At 29.7% G+C, this 22,465-nt stretch overlaps 2 protein-coding genes across 2 annotated transcripts; one reads left to right on the forward strand and one right to left on the reverse strand.

The window, feature by feature from the left end:
- Positions 1 to 2,110: 2,110 nt before the first annotated feature.
- LOC123293856 (V-type proton ATPase subunit e 2-like) lies at positions 2,111 to 4,346 on the reverse strand. Its single transcript, XM_044874814.1, has 4 exons — positions 4,103 to 4,346; positions 3,046 to 3,093; positions 2,885 to 2,972; positions 2,111 to 2,230 (listed from the first exon to the last, which is right to left on the reverse strand). Exons 1-4 carry the CDS (start codon positions 4,207 to 4,209, stop codon positions 2,186 to 2,188), a joined length of 288 nt encoding a protein of 95 aa, XP_044730749.1. The 5' UTR covers positions 4,210 to 4,346; the 3' UTR covers positions 2,111 to 2,185.
- An 8,296-nt stretch (positions 4,347 to 12,642) lies between these two features.
- On the forward strand, positions 12,643 to 22,147 carry LOC123293054. The gene is made up of 7 exons (XM_044873770.1): positions 12,643 to 12,796; positions 17,117 to 17,224; positions 19,868 to 20,067; positions 20,131 to 20,274; positions 20,340 to 20,424; positions 21,429 to 21,787; positions 22,010 to 22,147. Exons 1-7 carry the CDS (start codon positions 12,790 to 12,792, stop codon positions 22,094 to 22,096), a joined length of 990 nt encoding a protein of 329 aa, XP_044729705.1. The 5' UTR covers positions 12,643 to 12,789; the 3' UTR covers positions 22,097 to 22,147.
- The last annotated feature ends 318 nt before the right edge of the window (positions 22,148 to 22,465 follow it).

The raw sequence follows: 22,465 nt of genomic DNA on the forward strand, positions 1-22,465 counted from the left end.
AACCCATCTAACGCGCAGTCTCAAAAGTGCTAGGGTTGCGTTAATTAACGCTTTGTATACGATACGTATAAAAAAACGATTTTTTGCCTATATTTCGGAAACCATCAACTTGATGAAAAATAGTTTCAAACAAAAATTGTCGAAAATTTTATTCCCTAAAAATATGTAAAATCAAAAATTTTGATATCTTCAGCCATTTTTCCGAAAATTATGAAAAACGGCCAAATATGGACATTTGTAATACCTTGAAAGTAATTGATTTTATAAAAAAAATTATCAAACAAAAGTTGTTGGAAAATTTTTTTCCTTAAAAAAATGTACAGTGAACAATTCCATATCTTTAGCCGTTTTCAAAACGATCAATTTTATATATATATTTCGTTAATTATCCAATCATTATCCTCGAACTATGTGTAAAAGTTCTGATTTTTTGTTACTCAGGGGTATGTTTTAATTATAAATTTTAAATGAAAAAAAAAATGGTTTTGCATAAAATTTATTCCATAACTTTTCCAAAGTTATTGATGAAATATTTAAAACTGAGAGCAAAAAGAAATTTGGATAAATCAATAAACTTGATGATACAGCACATATGGGTACTATTGAAGGAGCCTAAATTTTAAACCTGCCAAAGATCGGGTAGTAATTTCTATAGACGACGTCGATACCAGCGCGCAACTACCTCCAGTTGTTTTATCGTCATATTCGCAATCAGGGACCGAAAAAAACCCCCTGCAACGAAATTCAGGATTTTTTACATATAATTCGAAAATGATTGGATAATTAACGAGAAATATATATAAAACTGATCGTTTTGAACACGGCTAAAGATATCGAAATTGTTCACCAACTTTCGTTTGAAAATTTTTTTTATAAAATAAATTAGTTTCAAGATATTGTTAATTAGCATAAAATTTTTTATTCTATATTTTTTTAGGAAAAAAAAATTCCGACAACTTGCGTTTGAAAAATTTTTTTGTAAAATCAATTAGTTTCAAGATATTGTTAACAAGCATAAAATCGTATATATTTATCCGTTTTGCATAATTTTCGGAAAAATGGCTGAAGATTCTAAATTTTTTTTAGGGAATGAAATTTTCGGCAATTTTTTTTTTTTGAAACTATTTTTCATAAAGTTGATGGTTTCTGAGATATTGGCCAAAAATCGTTTTTTTATGTATACAAAGCGTTTATTAACGCAACCCTATAGCACAAGAAGGGTTAGAAGGGTTTTAAACTAGATGCCAAAACCTTTTTTTTTTCTTTGAATAAATTCATAAAATCGGTTATTTCCAGCTACTTTGGGCGGCCTAATACATCATAAATTCAGTACCGTTTCTCAACCTTTTTAGTTGTGCGATCCCGTAAATCCTAAATGTTGTAAATTATTCATTAGCACCGTGACCGCATCAAAATCGTATTTTTATCAATATTAAAGCTTTACATTTCAAGCTACCTTCACTTCGAATTCTTACGAGGCAGAGCAAGGGCGAGAAGATATTTTAGCTATTTATAGTACAGTTAAAGATGTTCAAATAAAGGAAAATGCTCGCTTTGCTAAAACCACATGGAATGTGATTCTTAGGTGTCAAATATCATTAATAACGCATGAGTTAGTGGAGTAAATGTTCCTATTTGTTAATAAACAATAAATTCAATGTAACGGTTATTGTTAAAGTTGACTTACAATATTAATAAATAGGCAACTTGAATTACTTATACGTTATATATTATAATAATTTTCGATTATTTGACAAACACTTGACTTAAAAATTGATCGTTTCATTGAATTAAAAATTTATTGTTGATTAACAAATAGAAACATTTGTGCCATTAACTCTACCGTTATTCATGATATTTGACACCTAAGAAACACATTCCAAGAGATTTTAACAAAATGCGAGCTGTTATTTCATTTTCCTTTATTAGTCGATTTTTGTAACATCTTTTACTCGAAAATAGACGGGTAGTTTTACAAATTTTAAACCAATTTACGGTAGGGTAATCTGAAAATATTTTATATATAGGTATTATAATTATAATATTTTATCTAAATAAAGAAAGTTCTGGAAAAGAAATTTAAGGACTACATTTTAATAGTTAATTTAAAAGCGTCATGTATTTTAAAATTTTACATACATACAAATCATAAATATTTACAATTTTTTTTTATAAATTAATATAATTATTTTTTTATTGGATCATTGCAGTTTGGATCTATTTTGTTACCCTAAAAAAGAAAAAGGCAAATAATTCCGGTAAGTTACGTTTCGCGTTCATACATTCGCAAACTGGATTTATATGCGAACCCATTCTATAAATAAAGGTGTGTTTTTTTAAACTTACCATTTGCAAAAAAATTAAAAATAAGTCAAGTAATAAAAATGGTTCGAAACAAAAGCTTGATCACTTAAAAGTCTGGATGTATTTCAAATGCATGATTATTTTTAGGTCGATAGGTTCTAGGTTAAATGGGGCCCAAATTAATTTTTTCAAACGAAACCCTATATTTTTTGTAGATGATTCGTTTTTTATAAGAAAAAAAAGTTTTTTATCAATGTATATTTTTTGTGATTAAAGCAATAAATAACATATATTTTCATTGTAACTATTGTTATTTAAGTTAAATTCCTAGAATGTAAGAAATGTTTATTTAAACACAAAATCGTTGAAAATTTAAAAAAACATTCTGTATTTTTATGTTAAGCGGGCGAACTTGACTACCGAACATTCAGATACTTAACCGGTCTAGTAAAAACCTAGAGTTTTTAAATATTTTGAGCTGTTAAGACTGATATTTAAACCTCTCGGAGTAATCGCTTCAGGGCGATTCTTTTAACACCTACCACGAGAATATCTTAACAAAATAAACGTATATACTTACCCAATTACAAGCAAGCATTAAATGAGCTGCTTTTTTAATCGATGGCCCTTCTAATGGATTCAATTGAGCAAGAAAAGTTACCACCCAACTAAAAAAAAAAAAAAAGTTGTTTTCTTAAGTAAAATAATTTAATTTTAATGAATAAATGTTTCAGTACTTACAAAAGCCACGCACAGCAAGCTGTTAATATTAGGCAGGTTCTTATTACCCTAAAAATAAACAAAAACTTTGAGATATTTTTCGGTTATCCGAAGAGTATGAATGTTAATCTTATAAACATGACGAAAAAAATTTATACTTCTGAATTTCACAAACATATTCTCAACCAAACGTATAATTTTTAAATTCTGATTCATATACGCTTTCTGAAATAAATGACGAATTCATAAGCATACATCAACGATAAAAAATAATCTGAATCTGCGTGGAATTTTTCTCTTTAGTCCAAATTGTATATGTATTTTATTGGATCAAAACTAGCTGAAGAAACTTAGGGTGGCATTTTTTGCCATTGCCCAAGGACGGCGCCTTGTGTAAATTTGGCCAAGAAAATGTAATAAAGATATAGGTAAAAAAGTATATGATTAAGGTAATATGAGCACCAAAGCAATTTTAGATTTAGGGTTGAAATTGAAGTTTGATGATTAATTTTGTTATAACTTCATGAATGTAGACGAAAAATAACAATTAAAGTTTTTTATATTTGACTTGGTTTTCGAAAAATCGAAAGCTAAATTTCCACCGACTAGTTATGGAAAAATCTATGAAAACATATTATCCATCTACCGTTTTACCACAAAATTAATGTTAAATATTCCTACTTTTGAAGTCATTTATTTATTTAAATAATCGGACAACCCTACCCTAAAATTTTCAGAATTGATTTAGACTTAGTCTAACTTCATATAAAAAAAAATCAAGCTTTTTAATTTAAAATTGCCTTGGTTTTCGTATCTACTTAAATGCGTTCTGGTGAGTTGAAACAGCGCAAAAATCTCAATTACTACGTTATTGCGCCAATTGTTTGTTCGTGCATGGGGACTTTTAGTAAAATTTGCACCTTGAAACAAAATCGAAATACTAAATCTTGACGTCACATAATAACAGTAATACTATCTACAATAATTTATAAGAAGCTCATTTCGATCGCCATTTTAATAAGTTAGGTACTCCAATTTACATGTTTCTAATTTCATAAATATCAAATAATATACGTACCCAGTATTTGGACCTTTAGCAAAAAATGGACAAACAATACCAATAATACCCCAGAATGTTGAAATTGTAGCAAATGGTATCCACACACCTGCTTCTATAGTCACCATTTTTGATCCGGTCTTGCGTCAATTTGTCACATTAAAAATTTACACAAGCGTATGAGTAAATAACAATATTTCTTAGAATATTGGTATTTTTGAAATCAATCGACAAACACACTCACATACAAATTGTTTATCAATTAAAATAATCATTTTTTTACACTTACGCTAGCCTATAGCTTTTTTTTAACCGTCACATGATAAAAATGATAATAAAAGAGGCTCAGATAATTTCATTATGACTCAAGTATGTAATTATTTATTTAAAAAAAAAATAACAATATTTAATCGCGAGATAAATAATGCTATGTTTAGAAATATGAAACGTTTTTAAAAGTACCGAATATAAAACGCTCTGTTTACGCCCAGTTTCATACGATTAGACCGAATTTGGTTTTGGTTAATGAAAGAAAAAATCCTATTCAATTAGTAAAATTGTGTGAGAAAATTAATTTTTGAATTTTAATGACGTCACCAAGAACAATATATTGTTAGGCCCTCGGCGGCGTTTTCCTTAAAATCGTGGTTATAACACACTAAATTTTGTCTACATAAATTTTGAACTAACAATATAGTCCTGTAAATGAATCCATTTATGAGACGCATATCTACTGACGAACCAGGTATCCATGCATATTTTGAGCTCGGTACATTTTTTATTTTGTCTTTGAATCAAGTACTTCAAACAGAAACCTGGATCTTGGTTAGGCTATCGAACTAGCTGATGCTGTGAAATATATTTTGATTGAAAGAGTAGAAGAATTCAGGAAAATTTTCAAAAATTTGAACGATATCGGCGATAAATTCGACATAGAAGTTCGGAAGCCAAGGTTCATGTCACAACAGACTCAACGCTTGAATATACAGACTGATTCAGTTGAAGATTATAGATCGAATTTTGAACCGTCGCAATATTTTATCAAATTTAACTTGGCTCTTTCTCAATAAAATGAAAAATTTTGATCAAAACTCTTGCTCGACTTTTTGAACTAGAATATTTAATTTTGCACGATGATTCTCTTGACATCTGGGTCGACGAAGTTCAACTTTAGCGAAAACGCATTGCCGGACGGAGTGCCAAAAATTCATTCAAAGCACTCGATATTGGAAATAAAGATGCGTTTCCGAATGTCTGCTAAATGCTTCGCGTTCTGGCAGTTTTGTCTGCGGCAACAGCGACGAATGAACGCTTCTTTTCAACCTTGCGTCGTCCCAAAACATACCTTAGATAGACAATGTCTGAAGATCGGCTAAAAGGTTTAGTCCTCGCTCAATATATATCGGGTTGTAGAAGTCGATGCGCACAGAGTTTTGGAAAGATTTTTTCTGTATCTGTAGAATTAACTTAATATTAAATTTTAACTTAATCAAATGTTCTCTTACGCGAAAAAGACTCTTGTTTTATTGACTTTATGATCTAACACGGCGAACAAAAGCTTGAACCCCTCCCTTGGATAATTCCTGCACACGGGCCTGCATATTATTATTAAGTAATAATATTTTATGAATGTATAGATTTTCGATAAGTTAGCTAAATTTATTAAATATTACGCCATACGCCATACTGGTTTTTTGTGGACTCTTGATGACATTTTGGTAACATTTTTTTGAATATCTCTGCTTCTATTCATTCGATTGAGACGAATAAAAAAGAAAATCTCAAGAAAACTGCACTAACCTTACATTTTCAACTTTCTCTAATAACTTTTCGATAAGTGCAGGAATTGAGTGGAAATTCTGGAAAAAATATTACTTATGATCATAAAAAAGTAACACCTACAACACCTCAATTTTGAGAAAAAAAACGCTTTCTGTATTTTCTACAACAAAAGAAATGTATTTAAAAAAAAAAATTGCCTTCTCCCAAAATTCTTCAACATTGACTATCAAAATCCGGTAAATTTACCCAACTAATATATCTTTCTAAATTGTTCAAAACTAAAAGCGAAACAGGCCCCAAAAGAGCTTATACATTGACTTGCCTCTCAGATTGTGCCGACAATGTAAAATAAATTTTTTATTTCCAATCGAAATTTTAATCAAGCACTCGAATTATTGATAAGTAGATACTAGGTATAATATTTCAATATATTTTCAATAAAAACATAATTTACGTATACAGAATTCCTTATAATCGTTAATCTACCATAACATTTTTGGAAGTTCTAATATCTAAAATCTCTACAAATATAGTTCAGATTATTTACCCATTATTAGAAAGGGATGATTTTTCATTTTAGAGCCAAGATATGACTCTAGAAATAAGTATGAATGTCAATCAATCAAAATTCAAGGTTTTTTTATTGATATTAGAGGTGCATTAGATACAGACAACGCCCAATTGTGTACGGAATTTCTATACCTTGTTTTTTAACGATTAAATTGGTCTAAAAATTGTAAAATAGCTTATTTGGTAATTCAAATTTTAACCAAATATAAAGGTTTTTTTCGTGTGGCCTCCCAATAAAATCACTGACACCCATTGCGATATTATTTTTACAAATTTTCGAGTAAATATTATTTAATTTCACAAATTATGTTAATCAATAATTATAGTCCGGGTGGTAGACGCAAATATTAAGAAAATTAGACAAATAATTTTAATTTTACAGGCATTTAATTTGCATAAATAAATTGGAAACGATATATTATGTGCGTTTTGCACTAACATAAAAATTTAGCAATTTTCGAGCACAAAAAACTCGAAATGGCTGAAAGTACTTTTCTAAGGCGTTGTTTTGTGCACTGATCATGAATTTTTGGTTCATTTTGCTGTCCGAGGTGTGGAAAAAAAGAAATGACCATTTTAAGCGCGAAGTTTGTACTGAACATGGAAATTTTTGGTTTTCTTGACTCTAGCTTTGAACAGAGAAGTCAGATTAAAAAGTTTTCAGTGCATACGCACAATTTTCCGTCACGGATTTTCAAGATCCATTTAAAGGTCATGGGGTCCAGATATGGCTACTTATGCCCATTTTAACTGTTTTTTTAAATAAAAAATTAATATTGGATCTCATGGATATATTGCAGATAAAACTCAACAGCCTTGCATCCAGTTTTCCGGAGATAATAACAGCATGCTTTCTATTCTTGGCAGACTTTCCAGTTACAACCGCAACAGCTGAAAGAAGTTTTTCAAAATTAGAACTGATAAAAAATTAGGATTTCGATGAGACAGGAACGGCTATCAGACTTGTCACTATTGTATATAGAGGCAGAAATTATAGAAAAACGGAAATTGTCTTCAACTATAGATGATTTAATAAATCAATTTGCCGAAAAAAGGACAAGAAAAGTGTTTATTTAATTTGAATTGTTTGGCTAGCTTAATTTCTGGGAGGAAGTGATAACTTATAATCAATAAATATTTATTTTAATTTATTTATTTTAAGGTAAGCATTTTTGTTTCTTTTGCAAAAAATCAATACCCTTTATTTGGGCCCCCAACTAAATTTGATACAGGACCTCTTCAAAGCGAGCTACTTCACTGATCGGAGCTATTGGTCAAAATGCGTTTAAATCACGATACTTTTTGGAAAAACATCTTTTAAGAATGTAATTATTTGTTCTAGCGTTTGGACTAACTGCATGTTTTGTTTTTTTATCATTACAAATAATGAATAATTTGTGAATCATTTTAATAATATAAAGCAGAGCTGGACATTTATTAAATTTTGAGATATCAATATTTCTTGTAATTTATTATGAGTTTTATAAAAAGGATCCTCTTCTTGGGTTGAACTTTAACAATTAAATAATTCTCAATTCGACTGTATTTTTTTTTTATGTTTGTTACCTCAGAACTTTTGACTGGATGAACCGATTTTGATGGTTCTTTATCTATTTGAAAGCTAATGCTTCCCGTGTGGTCCCATTTCATTTTGGTCTAGTTCTGATAACCGCATCTATGAGAAAACCATAAAATATCACGCCAACCGATTTCGATGATTCTTTTTTAGTGACAAATAAGTGTACTTCAGATTCACTAAAAATCACAAAATAAAAATAAAAAGAAGAAAACCGATTTCAAAAGAAAAACTTTTCCAAAATAAATTAATATCCACTAAAAAGTAAAAAAATAACGAAAATATAATGTAGTTACAATTATTGTTATTTTTGGAGTCGGTGTCAGCCAAGTTAATGTAGCAATCTGTTCTGTCAGACTTGTTTCCTTGGCTGACACCAACTCCAAAAATAACAATAATTGTAACTATCATTATATTATCGTTATTTTTTTACTTTTTATAGTGCATATTAATTTGTTTTGGAATTTTTTTTTTTTTTATTTTTTGGCTTAGTTGTTATTCTTATTTGATTTCAATTATTTACAATAAATTTGTACGAAAAAATACGTCCTTGATTACTTAATAATTATATGCACATGTAATTACCAGATTCGTACTAATAGAACACAATAATGCAGTAAAATCTCTTTAAAATAACATTTTTAAGTAAATCATGAAACATTAAGATATAATGAATAAAAGGAACCTAAAGAATTAGGATGTTCAAATTTTCGTCCGGCTCGCTGAACCTCTTACATTAAAATATGAGGTCCACCGATAAATAAAGCGATATCTTCATGAAAGTACAGATCGTATGACCACCTAATGATTTCTTTAGGACATTCGCAGAAAAAATGAATGTACGGAAATATTTAAGACTAATGTTAAAAATTTTGTTGGTGGATTATGTTAGAGCTTGGGAAAATTAGACGAAAATTGAGTGTCAAATTTTTCGAAAATCACTTATAAAAAAAAAAAAAAAAAAAAAAAACACACTTTGAATGTATTTTACAGAAAAACGAGTGCCGTTTGTTATAATTTTCTTTATAGGAAAATATTTGTCATGCTTTTAACTAATGAATATTAGTTTTCCAAATTAAACTCAAGAAAATTATCCTTGTTACATAATAAAGCACACCTTCAATATAAGATTTATATGATAACAAGTGAAAACAAACAGTTGACTGAATTAATTGTTGAAATACCATGCATAGTCAGTGTTGATTTCTTTATCACATTAAACATACATACATGTGACACATACATAACTGATATTCAAGTATGGTACATACTATAAAATTTCCGCCTAATTGGTGCTCTCACGGGTAAACAGTGATGTTTACGAAAAAATGTTTCAAGCAAAAGTTGTTTATTTTTATAAGGAAAATTTTTTACATTTAAACTTTTATTCTATCTCTAACGGTTTACAAGATGGGTCTTACGGACCCAAGACCCAATTGACCTATGATGTCCATTTACGAACTCGACCTCACTTTTTACGTCCTGAGTACGCTGTAAAAATTTCAGCTTGATATATTTTTTCGTTTTTGAGTTATCGTGTCCACAGACGGACGGACAACCGGAAATGGACTAATTAGGTGATTTTATGAACACTTATACCAAAATTTTGTTGGTAGCATCATTATTTTTAAGCGTTACAAATTTGGGACTAAACTTAGTATACCTTTCATATTACATATATGCATGGTATAAAAACGCAAACCGTAAGGGGTATTAAATAATTTACCTGCTTATAAAGGGCTTTAAAGTAGTCCGGCGGTTGTGTGTCAACTGTGTAGTCAACAAGGCAATTTGTATGACGTAAATGTAATAAAATACTATAAAAATATCGTAAAAGTGTCAAAAACCAAAGTTTTTTATGTTTTCTTTTTGGAAAGAGTCGTAAAGTAAAGTTTTTTGCATAAACAGAATCAGTGAATATTATCCACCCAACGCATGAACAACCAGTGCTCCATCTTCACCTGTGAAATCTCAGCCATTATCTATACATTAAAAATCATCACAACAAAAAATTACAAAACCAAGAACGTCATCTACTCCGATTCCAACTCCGCACTGAAAGCCATCAGCAATCAGAATAGTACCCATTCACTAGTACATATAGCTCAGCAACTCATAGACGAAACAACAAATCAAGGTTCCAGTGTTGTACTAGCATGGATCTCAGCACACCAAGGAATACAAGGCAACGAATTAGCTGGCCAATCAGCTAAGGAAGCCACACGAAGTGAAGATATAACAAATACAACAGTAACACATTGTGAAGCTAAGAAACACATAAATAAATAAATAATAGTTTAAAAAAACTAAAAAAACACGCTTTTATAGCAAATCGAACTAAAAACTTAAAAATAATTTTTAATAACAAAGAGTTTATATTACCGTAGCAGAAGGTTATACAATCAATCATAATTAATTACTTAAAAATAAAAATATAATAAAATTTAAGTTACAAACAGAATTATTAAATTCAGAGTGAAAAGTCGTGGGGTGCTTGACATATTAAAGATTATACAATCATTCTATTGTCAACTATCTATGAGTGGAGAGTTATGGAAATGTAGTGAAATGCACCCCACGCTTTTCACTCTGAATTTAATAATTCTGTTTGTAACTTAAATTTTATTATATTTTCATTTTTAAGTAATTAATTATGATTGATTGTATAACCTTCTGCTACGGTAATATAAACTCTTTGTTATTAAAAATTATTTTTAAGTTTTTAGTTCGATTTGCTATAAAAGCGTGTTTTTTTAGTTTTCTTAAACTATTATTTATTTTATACTTTTTAGTACGATTTATCAATTAGTTTTTTGTGGATATATGGTATTAAAATGTATTACGAATCGTTTCGTAATCTATTCATCTCATTTAAAGCATCACTATTGCACGGGGTTTTTCCTGTTAACTTAGAGCAATCAAGTTCTTCAATGCGAATACCGTCTAAGGTTCTTACACGACTAAGTGCCACATAAGCTTGTCCAGCAGCAATAACAGTCGTGAGCCTAGATAAATGACTGCATGATCAACTGTACAACCTTGCATTTTGTGAACAGTCGAAGCCCAACTCAGGATTAGTGGCAACATTCGTCTTTCAGCAGTTCCATAGCTACGCCCTCGTGGGTAAACAGTGAAGTTTACAAAAAAAATTTTCAAACAAAAGTTGTTTATTTTTTTATAAAGAACATTTTTTACATTTGAACTTTTGTTCTATCTCTAACGGTTTACAAGATGGGTCCTACGGACCCAAGACCCAATTGACCCATATTGCTCATTTACGAACTTGACCTCAGTTTTTAGGTCCTGAGTACGCTATAAAAATTTCATCTTGATATCCTTTTTCGTTTTTGAGTTATCGTGTTCACTCTCATAGAGGATATATGAAAATAATATATTTATCCTGGCGGCCCTAACAAGGATAATGGGAAATTATTAACGAATTATTGCATTGTCACCGGTTCTTGAGATGTATGCAAAGTTTCAAGTTAATCAGATGTTTAGAAACCGGTGAAAATCGTGCTCAAAGATTCCGTTACATAGTTACATACATACATACAAACAAACAAACATACAGCCCAAGCTTATAAAAGCGTGTTAAAAATGTAATTATGCAACACTGGAAACAAAAATGGCTACAACTCTCACCGACAAAGCTCCATGCAATACGCGATAATATTTTCGACAAGCTACCAACCCTTGACCGCCAAAAATATTTTACAATCATTAGATTGCGGATTGGACACACAAACATGAGCCACATCCATCTCATAACCAAAAGTAACCCAAACCGATGCCAACACTGCAACGCAATAATATCGGTGAATCACGTTCTTTCACAATGTCAGGGATACCAGCATCAAAGAAACAAAAATGGATTACCCTCGAAAGCCAAGGATATCCTCAATGATCCCAAATATTTCCCGAGTCTCTTTTCAAGTTTATTAAGGACAATGACTTAATTATATGAACACATTTTGTATTAATAATGACACATGTAAATAATGTATAAGTCTCTGCGGTCGCTAATGACCTAGACGTTAAAAGCGACCTTAAATAATAAAAAAAAAAAGAAGCATAGCATAAGGTACTGAGTTAAAAGTTTTAAAAATAACAATTTTAAAATGAAATAATTTAAAATTTTGCTCCGCAAGAGGCCCCAAAATTATGTTTATTGTGATCAAAGACTTTGGACTGTCATTTACCGCAAAAACATTCACCATACTTGCTCAAACAGCCGGACTACTTTAATAAGAATGCACACATACACGATTTAAAGATGATCCTAAAAAAACGTGATTTTTTGGGAAAGTCCTTATTGTGAACGAAAGAGGTTTCACTATATATTATTTAAATACCTAATATCTAAATATTTTTACCTCAAAAAAAATTAAATTTCAAAATCAGGAAAAAACAAATTTATAGTAAATACACAATTACTATACTTCTTATCAAAACTAACGTGTTTTCACTTGTAATTATATTTTTAAGCCTACATTTAAAAAAAAAGTAAGTTTCGTGTCAAGTGCAATCCTGTAAATTTTACTAAAACATTCATAGAAAATTTCATATCTGTTTTTATATGAAATAGCCAAATTCTGATATTTAGCGCTACGTACATATTAAAAACTGATAAAGCCGTTTATTTGTTCTGCTATAAAAAGAAGATAACGTTAATAACTTATTTACAAGCATCATAAAACCAGTGTTGAATTGCTCATAGAATCAAAAACCATTTTTTTTAATTTTTTATTTTGTGTCAACAAATAACTCTTCAACAATAATGTCTGGTAAGAATAAACATTTTTTACCATATTTATTTTGATTACCTACATACATATTCGAAATGCATTTCTAATTCGGTTCGATCAAACTGCCATCGTTTATAATCCGAAAATTTTTATTAGGTTTTTGTTGCTGTGGAAGTTCACCGGATGAGGAACCACCTGTAACTGTAATTGACCAACCTTCTGGTATAACTTTTGGTTCTAGATTTGTGTATTAAAATGTCGTCTATTGTAAAATTAATAAAAAATATTTTAGTGGCTTCATTAATATTTTTTCTTGTGTTTTTTTGTAACATTTTTTAATTAATATTTTTCGTTTAAGCTTTGTGTTTTGAAGTTTTTTTTTTGGTTATTTTTGTGGACTATTCAAACCAATTTGAACTCAATTAGAAATGCAATTCTATTATATTTTTATATTTAATATTTTCTTTCTATTACTTTTTTTTTACTTTTCGAAAAATTGAAGTTTTTAATTATTTTTATCGAGATTTTATTTAAAAAGGAATTCTATAAAAAAAACTATGATACTTAAAAGTGGGAGGAATTTAGATTATATGTAAATATGTTTGATAAATTTCGAAAATAATATCAACCGCGTAGATTCCGAACTAAAAAAAGTTCGGTGTCTGTCTGTATGCCTGTCTGTGGCATCGTAGCGCTTAAACGGATGAACAAATTTGAATTTTATTTTTTTCATTTGGTAAAGTTAATTTAATGGGGAGTGTTCTTAGCCATGTTTCAAATGCGAGTTTAGGGTTCTGTCTTCTCAAAATCGGTTCAGTTTGGAGGAGACTCTTAGAAAAAACGTAATTTAATGGAGAGTGTTCTTAGATATGTTTCAAGTGCTAGTTTAGGGTTTCGTTCCCGAAACGGTTTTTTTTAAATTTTGTACATTTCACTTTCATTTTAAAAGTTGTAGAGGGTTCGGTTTTATACGATGGTAAGTTCTGTGGCCCGATTATATTATTTTAATCGCTTTAGAAATATAATAAAAACGTTTTTAGTTCGCTTTATTTTGATTTTGCGTTTTTCATCTTTTTTCTCTCTTCTTGCGGTTAAGACATTTAATAAAATTAGTCTCGTGATTTTCGAGTAGGCATTTCGCGCTTTTATAAAATTATTAAATCGTTAGTATTTGTAACCGATTTTCTGCGCTAGAAACAGAAATTATAAATCTATGTATTTATTTCTTGCTTTTAATTACCTAAATACGATTATCATCCAAATTTCCTAATTACAAATCTCGTTTTGATAAAAGCTATTTTTGGCTCTCATTTCCGCGTATTTAAATTAAACCTTTTTTGGGTTTCCATTATTTTATTGAAACTTATTCATTAATTAAAAGGTGCAATATTAACAACAGCAAATATTGTTGATATTATTCCCCTCTGCTTTATTTGACGAACGATAAAATATTACTTCTTATCGGCTTTTAACTCAAGTACCTACTTTATTTTTAATTTCCATGAATTTTTGCATCGTTTGAATTGTTTATTTCAACATTAAAAAAATAATTAATAACTTAAGTAATATTATTAATCTATGAAGGGAAAAGTCCACAATTGATAATCAATAGAAAAATAACAAAGTGGGATCGAATGATTTAGTTTAGGTAATCCAAATACTTTTACAGCGTTAATTAATGGTTGAGATAAGCCGATCTTATGAGAGCACTTGAGGCAAAATAGCGAACATTGCATACGCTGAGAAATGTCACTTAACTAGGTAGTGACGAGCTAGTTTTAAGCTTACCATTTTATTTTGCATTTGAGATAGTACGAGCGCCAAGGCAATTTTAGATATTTAGGGTTTAAATTATTTGTACCTTATTTTTAACTTTGATAATGAATTTTGTTATAACTTCATGAATGTAGACGAAAAATAATAATAGAATTTTTCGATATCTGACTTGGTTTTCGAAATATCGAAAGCTAAATAATTAAACAAAATTTTTAATTTTCGATACTTTGAAAATTACTACAGATATCGAAAAATTTTATTCTTACTTTTGATATATTGTCAATTTATAAACAATATCTGGATGACCGAGCTTTGCTCGGTTATTCGCCAATAGATGTCAGCAAGAGTCATATTTTTCACTTTAGACTACTCAAACGCCTCCTTTTTGTTATGTTATAATTTGCATTGTATTTCATTAACTACGTTATACACCAATAGATGTCTGATGAATTTTTTTCACTTTAGACTACTCAAACGCCTCCTTTTTGTTATGTTATAATTTGCATTGTATTTCATTAACTACGTTATACACCAATAGATGTCTGATGAATTTTTCATGAAAAGACGGATAAAAGGACATTTCTGATAAATGAAACCTAGCTAGATCGACTTATCGCCCCAAAAAACCCCTACATACTCATTTTCATGAAAATCGTTGGAGCCATTTCCAAGATCATTGATATATATATATATATATATATATATATATATATATATATATATATACAAGAATTGCTCGTTTAAATATATAAGATAATTCATCATCAAAATTGAAAATATACATTTTTTTGTGTGTGTCCCCTACCATGCTCATACGCCATTAATTAGTCGGGCACAACGAGTTTTTTTTTTTCAATAATTTATTAAGGTTTTAATTTTAACCTAAAGTTTTTTTAATTACCACCGACTAGTTTTGGAGAAATCCCATATTATCCATCTACCTTGGCACTTTTGGTACCCCCTACCCCTTATATTTTCAGAATTGATTTCAAGTTAGTTCAACTTCATATATAAAAAAATCAAGCTATTTAAAATTGCCTTGGTGCTTGAACATCCTTAATGCTTTTGTGGTTGAAAAAACTGAAACTTTTGAAACAGTAGCAAAAAAGGCCTTTTTTCCTCAGTGCAAAACTATCAATCCTAAATATATCTTTATGTTAGATAATAGAGTTGCCTTTCTAGTAAAATCTCGAAAAAAATTATATAAACTTCAAATTAAATGAGTTAATTTTTTTTTAAATAGTGTAACAAAAATGCTATATTTCTAATTGGCTTCAAACTTTTTATACAGCCTCTTTCTTTGTTTTTGTTATGAAAACACGAATGCCGTAGGTCGAAACAAATTTTAGATTACAGCGTTAAATTAGTATACCTAGTCTTTAAGATTAATAGGCGCATCCAAAATTCTGGGTATGTATTTGATCTATCCACGAAGGTGGCCAAAGTTATCTTACTTTGACATTTATCTTAGTATCTTTCAATCTTAGTATCTTTCAATCTTATATTAGGTTAATTAATATTATAATAATTTTTTAGCATAAATTTTCTCCTAAAAGAGAGTATGTATACAAAAATCTTAAAGCCGCATTCAACTAAATATAGCAAATACAAAACTCTTGCCCCAAAACAGTGTACCTACTTGCCTTTGGCAAAAAAAATTTGTAAATATTTTCTTATGATCTAAGTATAGACCCGTTTCATTTGTCTGATGAACTTCCTCCACATTTATTTGCCGTATGTCCGTCAGGGCCACCTATTCACGAGTGGGATAAGAAGCAAATAATAACACAAACCAAAGTAAAACTGTAAATATTAAATTGATTTAAACAAAATTTTGAAGTCTACGTTGCTAGGCCATTTATATTTATTGATATGACAACAGATGTATTTTGTCGTCACCGAAATCTCTCAACACTAAAAGGTATTGTCCTGTGATAGGACGAAAAAAATTCTCTAGAAACATCGATATTTTCAATGGAGACGCGTTTTCGAATGTCTATAAAATGCTTCAAGTTCTGGTAGTTTTGCCTGTGACAACAGCGACTAATGAACACTCCTTTTCATTTTCGTGTCATCTCAATAAAAATATCTTAGATCGGCAATGTTTGAACATTCGCTAAACTGTTTATCCCCACTCATACATCGCGGTGTAGATGTTCCTTTTTTACCTCTTTTCTTATTTTAATTTTATTTTGTACCAAAAATGTTACAAGATTTCTAATTGGCTTCAAATTATGTATACAGCCTCTTTCTTCGTTATTGTTGCGAAATGCGAAAACCATAGACCGAAACAGTTTTTTTAAGATTTCAGGTTAAATTAAGTCTTTGGGTATTTATTTGATCTATCCACGGAGGTGACCAAATTTATCTTACCTAGATATTTCAGAATTAATACCTCATGGTAAGAGATATACTCATTTGAGTGGGAATCGAGTTAATGGGGACTGTGTCCGTACACTTCTTCAAAGAGTGTATGTATAAAAAAATCTTCAAGTCCATTGGAATTAAATATAGCATTTTCAAAACTCTTGCCACAAAACTTTTTATATACAGCAAAAAAAAATTTTAAATATTTTCTTATAGACCCGTATCATTGGGGTAGTGGTCACCCACCACATTGCCCACCTCCACATTTATCATATCCCCCCGGGGTAGCCGTGTGTCCGCCAGCACCACCTTGTCACGGCCAGGGTAAGTGGCAAATAATAAGGCAAACCAAAGTTAAACTTACTTCATAGGTCAATACAGGAAATGACTGAAACCTCTTGCTAAAACCTCATGGAATGTGTTTCTTATGCGTCAAATATCATTAATAACGCATGAGTTAGTGGTGCAAATGTTTCTATTTGTTAATAAGCAATAAATTGTTAATTTAGTGGAACGATCAATGTTAAAGTTCACTTAAAAAATTAGAAGTTGAGCAACTTGTATAACGTAAATGTTAAGTGTTTTTGAAATAATCTAAAACTATTTATTATACATGTATAACGTATACGTAATTCAAGTTGCGTATTTATTAATTTTGTAATTCAACTTTAACATTAACAATTTATTGTTTATATTAACAAATAGAAACATTTTTGCCATTAACACATGCGTTACTAATGATATTGGACACCTAAGAAACATATTAAATAAGGTTTTAGCAAAATGCGAGCGGTTTATTTCATTTTCTTTTATTTGTAACATCTTAACTGTACTAAATAAGCTTTGTGCAAGACTATACAAGGGTGTATGTATAAAAAAAAATCTTCAAGCCCATCGGAATTAAATATAGCATTTTCAAAAACTCTTGCCCCAAAACTTTGTACATATAGCAAAATCAATTTGTAAATATTTTCTTATAGACCCGTATCGCTGGGGTAGTGGCCATCCACCATATTATCGTCCTCCAGATCAAACACATCAAATGCCTTATGAACAACATCCACCGCATTGTCCCCCACCACATTGCCCCCCACCTCATTTATCATATCCCCCTCAGCATGCCGTGTGTCCACCTTCAATGCCAATGCCACCTTGTGCGCCAACAGCGCCACCTTGCCATGGTCAGGGTAAGTGGCAAATAACAAGATAAACGTAGCCTCAAAGATAAAATTCTGGATGTAAACTTTTGACTTGCAAATTAATGCAAATATAAAATTTTAACCTATGCTATAGGCTTCGGGCAAGACTACAATTTTAAGTCTCCGTTGCTAGGCAATATATTTGTTTGTTGGTATGACCACAAATTTATTTTGTCGACACCGCGGAATATGATTTTAATTTAGGTACATACGAATATGCAAGTTTTTCAAATGAAAATTCTAGAAATTTAAAATATTAACAAATATTTACCTAATTAATAATAATAATAACATGATAAAAACGGAAATACCAACATTGATAAGATTACAAATTTTTATCAGTTTAATTATGAATTTTAGTATGAACAATTTTTTTCCACCTGTTATTTTTTTATATCCAGGGATGTACTTATATAAAAAATCTCTTCCAAAACTATCAACTTTCAAATTTCATTTAAAATTGAAGTGGTCAAAACATTAAACAAATTTAATTTAAAATTGAAGAGATCAAAAACATTCCCATCGTTAACAATTCATTCCTAAACAGTTATCTTCAGTTCGTTTTTGCCTCAACATGTAATTGTTCTTTTACAAAATTCAAACATGTTTTGGTCTATATCTCCGTAACCGTGCACTTTAGACAAAAAATGGTAATAACCTCTATTGTAAATTTCCTATCTTTTTATATAATAATGTTTTTTATACCACTTACTGTTTACGACTATACGACCATTGCGATTTATTTAGTGACTTTTGGCCGATAACTCTTCTCTTCTAATAATTGTTTAAACAATAAAACTTTTATTGAGGCGCAAGTTCTTATTTGCACAAGAGATATACACCGAAACGGTTTTTCTCAAAATGGCGACACTTCCGGCTTGTTTTTTTTTTTGTAAGAATTTTGTGTATTTATATTCAGAACGTGAAACTGAACCTATTTACAAAAAATAACTCCTGTAATTTAATGCAGGAAAAATTATCTGTAATCTGAATTAAATAATCTAATTAATATATTATGTTAAATATTTGCAATGGCCTTATTTAATAATGATAAATTGTGTACCTACTATATTTTTATAATAGTAAATGATTGTCAATTCGTATATTTGTGTTTTTTATCGTGACTCATTCTATCCAACAAAAATCAATATTTATAATATTTTTCGAACAAATTGCATAATAAATATAATCGCTTTGATTATCTCATTTGTGCAAGGTCAAAAATATTCCAAAATCGTTTAGTAGAACCGAAAAAATACTCCTGGAATGTTTCAATGCTAAAAAATACCAAGTTGTTCAAAAATTGTACTCTATTCGAACGATTATTATGAAAACTAATAGATTTCTATTTTAAAAGTTCACGAAACGATAGATTCGGGTTTTTGTCTGCCAAACCTTCTCTAATGAGGGTTGAAACTTTATACCAACTAACGAAAATTTAGTGAAAACCTTGATCAAGATCTTTCGAAAGAAATAGTTTTTATCTAATTAGATCACTCACTTGGCGAATTTTTAAAATCTAGGACATTATATTTTAAGATACTAAGTACAAATATGCCGTATTTTTTATGTTTTAATAAAACTTCTTTAAGATATTGAATTTTCTTCGGAAAATGTGACATTTTATATTGATTTAAATGGCATCATTGTGCAGTTTTCTATTCTGTCTATCTTCTTCTAATGGTGGAAAAAACAATAAGTTATGTATTCAAAGAATATTATTGAAAAATTTTCATAAAAAAAATTATCAATCTTCTTTTTGTTGTAGATTTAATGTGGGTACCATCATCTGCCGATAGTGTATTCCCAGCAAATGCTGTTAAAGGTGGTGTTGATTTAGATGGAGCCGATATTTTCGTTGGACGTGCCTATCACGATGGTGATCTTTTACCGGCCAAAGTAATTCCTGCAAATAATGTTGCCTATGTCTGTCACAGTGGTCGGGAAATTGCCAAACACAACTTTGAGGTAATAAAACAAATTATTTTAAGTTCAATCATTTAGAGGTTTTAACGAAATTATCAAATTTAGGTACTTTGCCATAGACAATTAGTATGGCAATATTCATCCGGTGGAGCCGTTCCCCACGGCGCAGTACCTGCTGGTCAGACTGCTGACGGTGAAACCCTCTATATTGGTCGTGTAATGCATGAAGGAACTCAAACTGTGGGCAAGGTAGCTTCACGATTATTCATTACAGTCTTAAATAGGTATTTAAATTCAACTTTTAAAATTTTTAGGTTCATCCAGCCCATGGAAACTGTTACATTCCATATAATGGGGAAGAAATCCCACATTCAGATTACGAAGTTTTAGTTTTACAATAAAAAGTTTTTTTTAAGAATTATTATAGTCTCGTCTAATTGTTTTTTAAGTCTATCAATAAAACTATTTACATTAGCAATTTATATTTTGTGATTTCATTTTAATATATTAATAATTTGACATATATTTTTTAAAATTTTTTATTTAATTTCGCAAGGTTCTATCTTTTAAGAAATCCAGAATTTTATCTTTGAAAGTCGTATTATATTTTTGTATATAGAACTAGTATGATTAAGGTATGACTAGAATTAATTAATATGAATCTGCTATTACTCAGTTAAACCGGCATATTCGTTGATTTTTCTTAAAAAAGAACTTTTTTTTACGAAAAATCAGTGGTTTCCGGTATATTGGGAATTACAAAGCATTCTTTTTATGTCACAAATCAATTAGGTTCCATTCACACTCCTTCTATCAGTTATATTTAATTAGGAAGCGTTCTTACTCATTCATTCTCATTACATAAGCCAACTTTGTAAAATGGATAAAATATATCTTCTTGAAGAGTCTAAGTCAAGAACCCTATAATCAGACCAGTTCTATATCTTTTTATATTAGATTCTAAGAAAATGGGATGCTTTAGCTTTTTTTATGTTTTAATTTTCTATTTGTTTTACAATTTCTATTACTTCACAGATTGAAGAAGCTGTATAAGGTATATACTTGTAATTTTTATATTTAGTGCTTCTTTTAGCTTTTAAATAACTCGAAACAAATTAGGTAAAGAAAAAAAGTATTAATTATTATGAAAACCTTTTCATTGTATTTTCTAATTTTAAGTGTTCTATCAATTATTTCTTGTCCGCCGCGTTTTAAATGACCCTGATGGTCAAATTCACCATCGTGCCATTAGACTTCCCAGTTTGAAACATATTTCCCGGGTAAAACTTGTTTTCGAGTTATTTTTTATATTAAGTTAAAAGAAACACCCAATAAATCGCTTTATATGTTTTTCCCGAAAAGAGGCTAAATTAGAGATTTTAATTCAACATTTAACTTTAAAGTTGTTCAATGGGTTCCAACAAGCGCACATGCTCCATTTCCACCATATGCAGTAAGAGGTGGTGTAGATAGAGATGGAACTGATATTTTTGTTGGAAGAGCTTTCCACGAAGGTGATTTAATACCCGCTAAAGTGATACCAGCAAAACAAATTGCATATGTTGCATACGATGGTCGGGAAATCATGAAACATAGCTTTGAAGTAATGTGTACATCGATGTACGATCAAGGTCGTGTAACATGGAGAGCTAGTCACGGATCTAGTATTCCTTATGGAGCAATTCCTGGTGGACACACAGCACAAGGAGAAACGCTATACATTGGACGTGTATTCCATGATGGCGCTCAGACTGTTGGAAAGGTAATTATTTTTATCTCCCATGTAAATCTTTCTGACGTAAAGAGAGGAAAAATAAATTTATATCAATATTTTTACTTTTTGTTATTGTTTACTTTTAATCATGCATACGATATTTATTCCAAGAAGTCCGGGTACGAGTCCTGGTTCGAGTGTATTTTTTTAAATTCTCTTTAATTTATATCAATATTTATTTATTTATTTATTTATTTTTTTTTGCTTCAGGTTCATCCAAGTCATGGAAAATGTTATATACCTTATGACGGTCATGAACACCATCATCACAGCTACGAAGTATTAGTTCAAATTTAAATTTCTTTTTGTAATTTGTAAAAAATTATTAAAATTTTTTATTCGTATGTTATTAAATATATATCTTTTCATTTTACAAAATCTTTAATATAATGTAAATTTCCACGTTTTGGGAGACGTTGACAAATATAATTGAGAATAGTATTGTTCATAAAAAGCTTTTTAATTTTCTTATTATCGATATATTATCGATTTTTGCTTTAATAAAAGCATATTAATGTAGAGAAAAATTATTTTTCGAATTACTATAAAAACAACAAAAAAAAACCATCAAAGATTTATTTGTATCTCTTTTATGCAAAACAAAATTGCGTGGAGTTCTTATGGCAAACATAGTATATGACGTCAAATTTTAGTATTTAAAATATT

The sequence above is a fragment of the Chrysoperla carnea genome, chromosome 2, assembly GCF_905475395.1.
Source record: "Chrysoperla carnea chromosome 2, inChrCarn1.1, whole genome shotgun sequence".
Taxonomy (NCBI): domain Eukaryota; kingdom Metazoa; phylum Arthropoda; class Insecta; order Neuroptera; family Chrysopidae; genus Chrysoperla; species Chrysoperla carnea.

What these genes read in the sequence shown, in the direction of transcription:
- LOC123293856 (XM_044874814.1), bottom strand. Translation starts at nt 4,209, where the DNA reads ATGGTGACTATAGAAGCAGGTGTGTGGATACCATTTGCTACAATTTCA. An exon ending in GCTTGCTGTGCGTGGCTTTT is followed by an intron (nt 2,973 to 3,045) that starts GTAAGTACTGAA and finishes TTTTTTTTTTAG; the next exon opens with TTGGGTGGTAACTTTTCTTG. An exon ending in TAATGCTTGCTTGTAATTGG is followed by an intron (nt 2,231 to 2,884) that starts GTAAGTATATAC and finishes TTTCTTTTTTAG; the next exon opens with GGTAACAAAATAGATCCAAA.
- LOC123293054 (XM_044873770.1), top strand. An exon ending in GAACTCAAACTGTGGGCAAG is followed by an intron (nt 20,275 to 20,339) that starts GTAGCTTCACGA and finishes TAAAATTTTTAG; the next exon opens with GTTCATCCAGCCCATGGAAA. An exon ending in CGAAGTTTTAGTTTTACAAT is followed by an intron (nt 20,425 to 21,428) that starts AAAAAGTTTTTT and finishes TTAACTTTAAAG; the next exon opens with TTGTTCAATGGGTTCCAACA.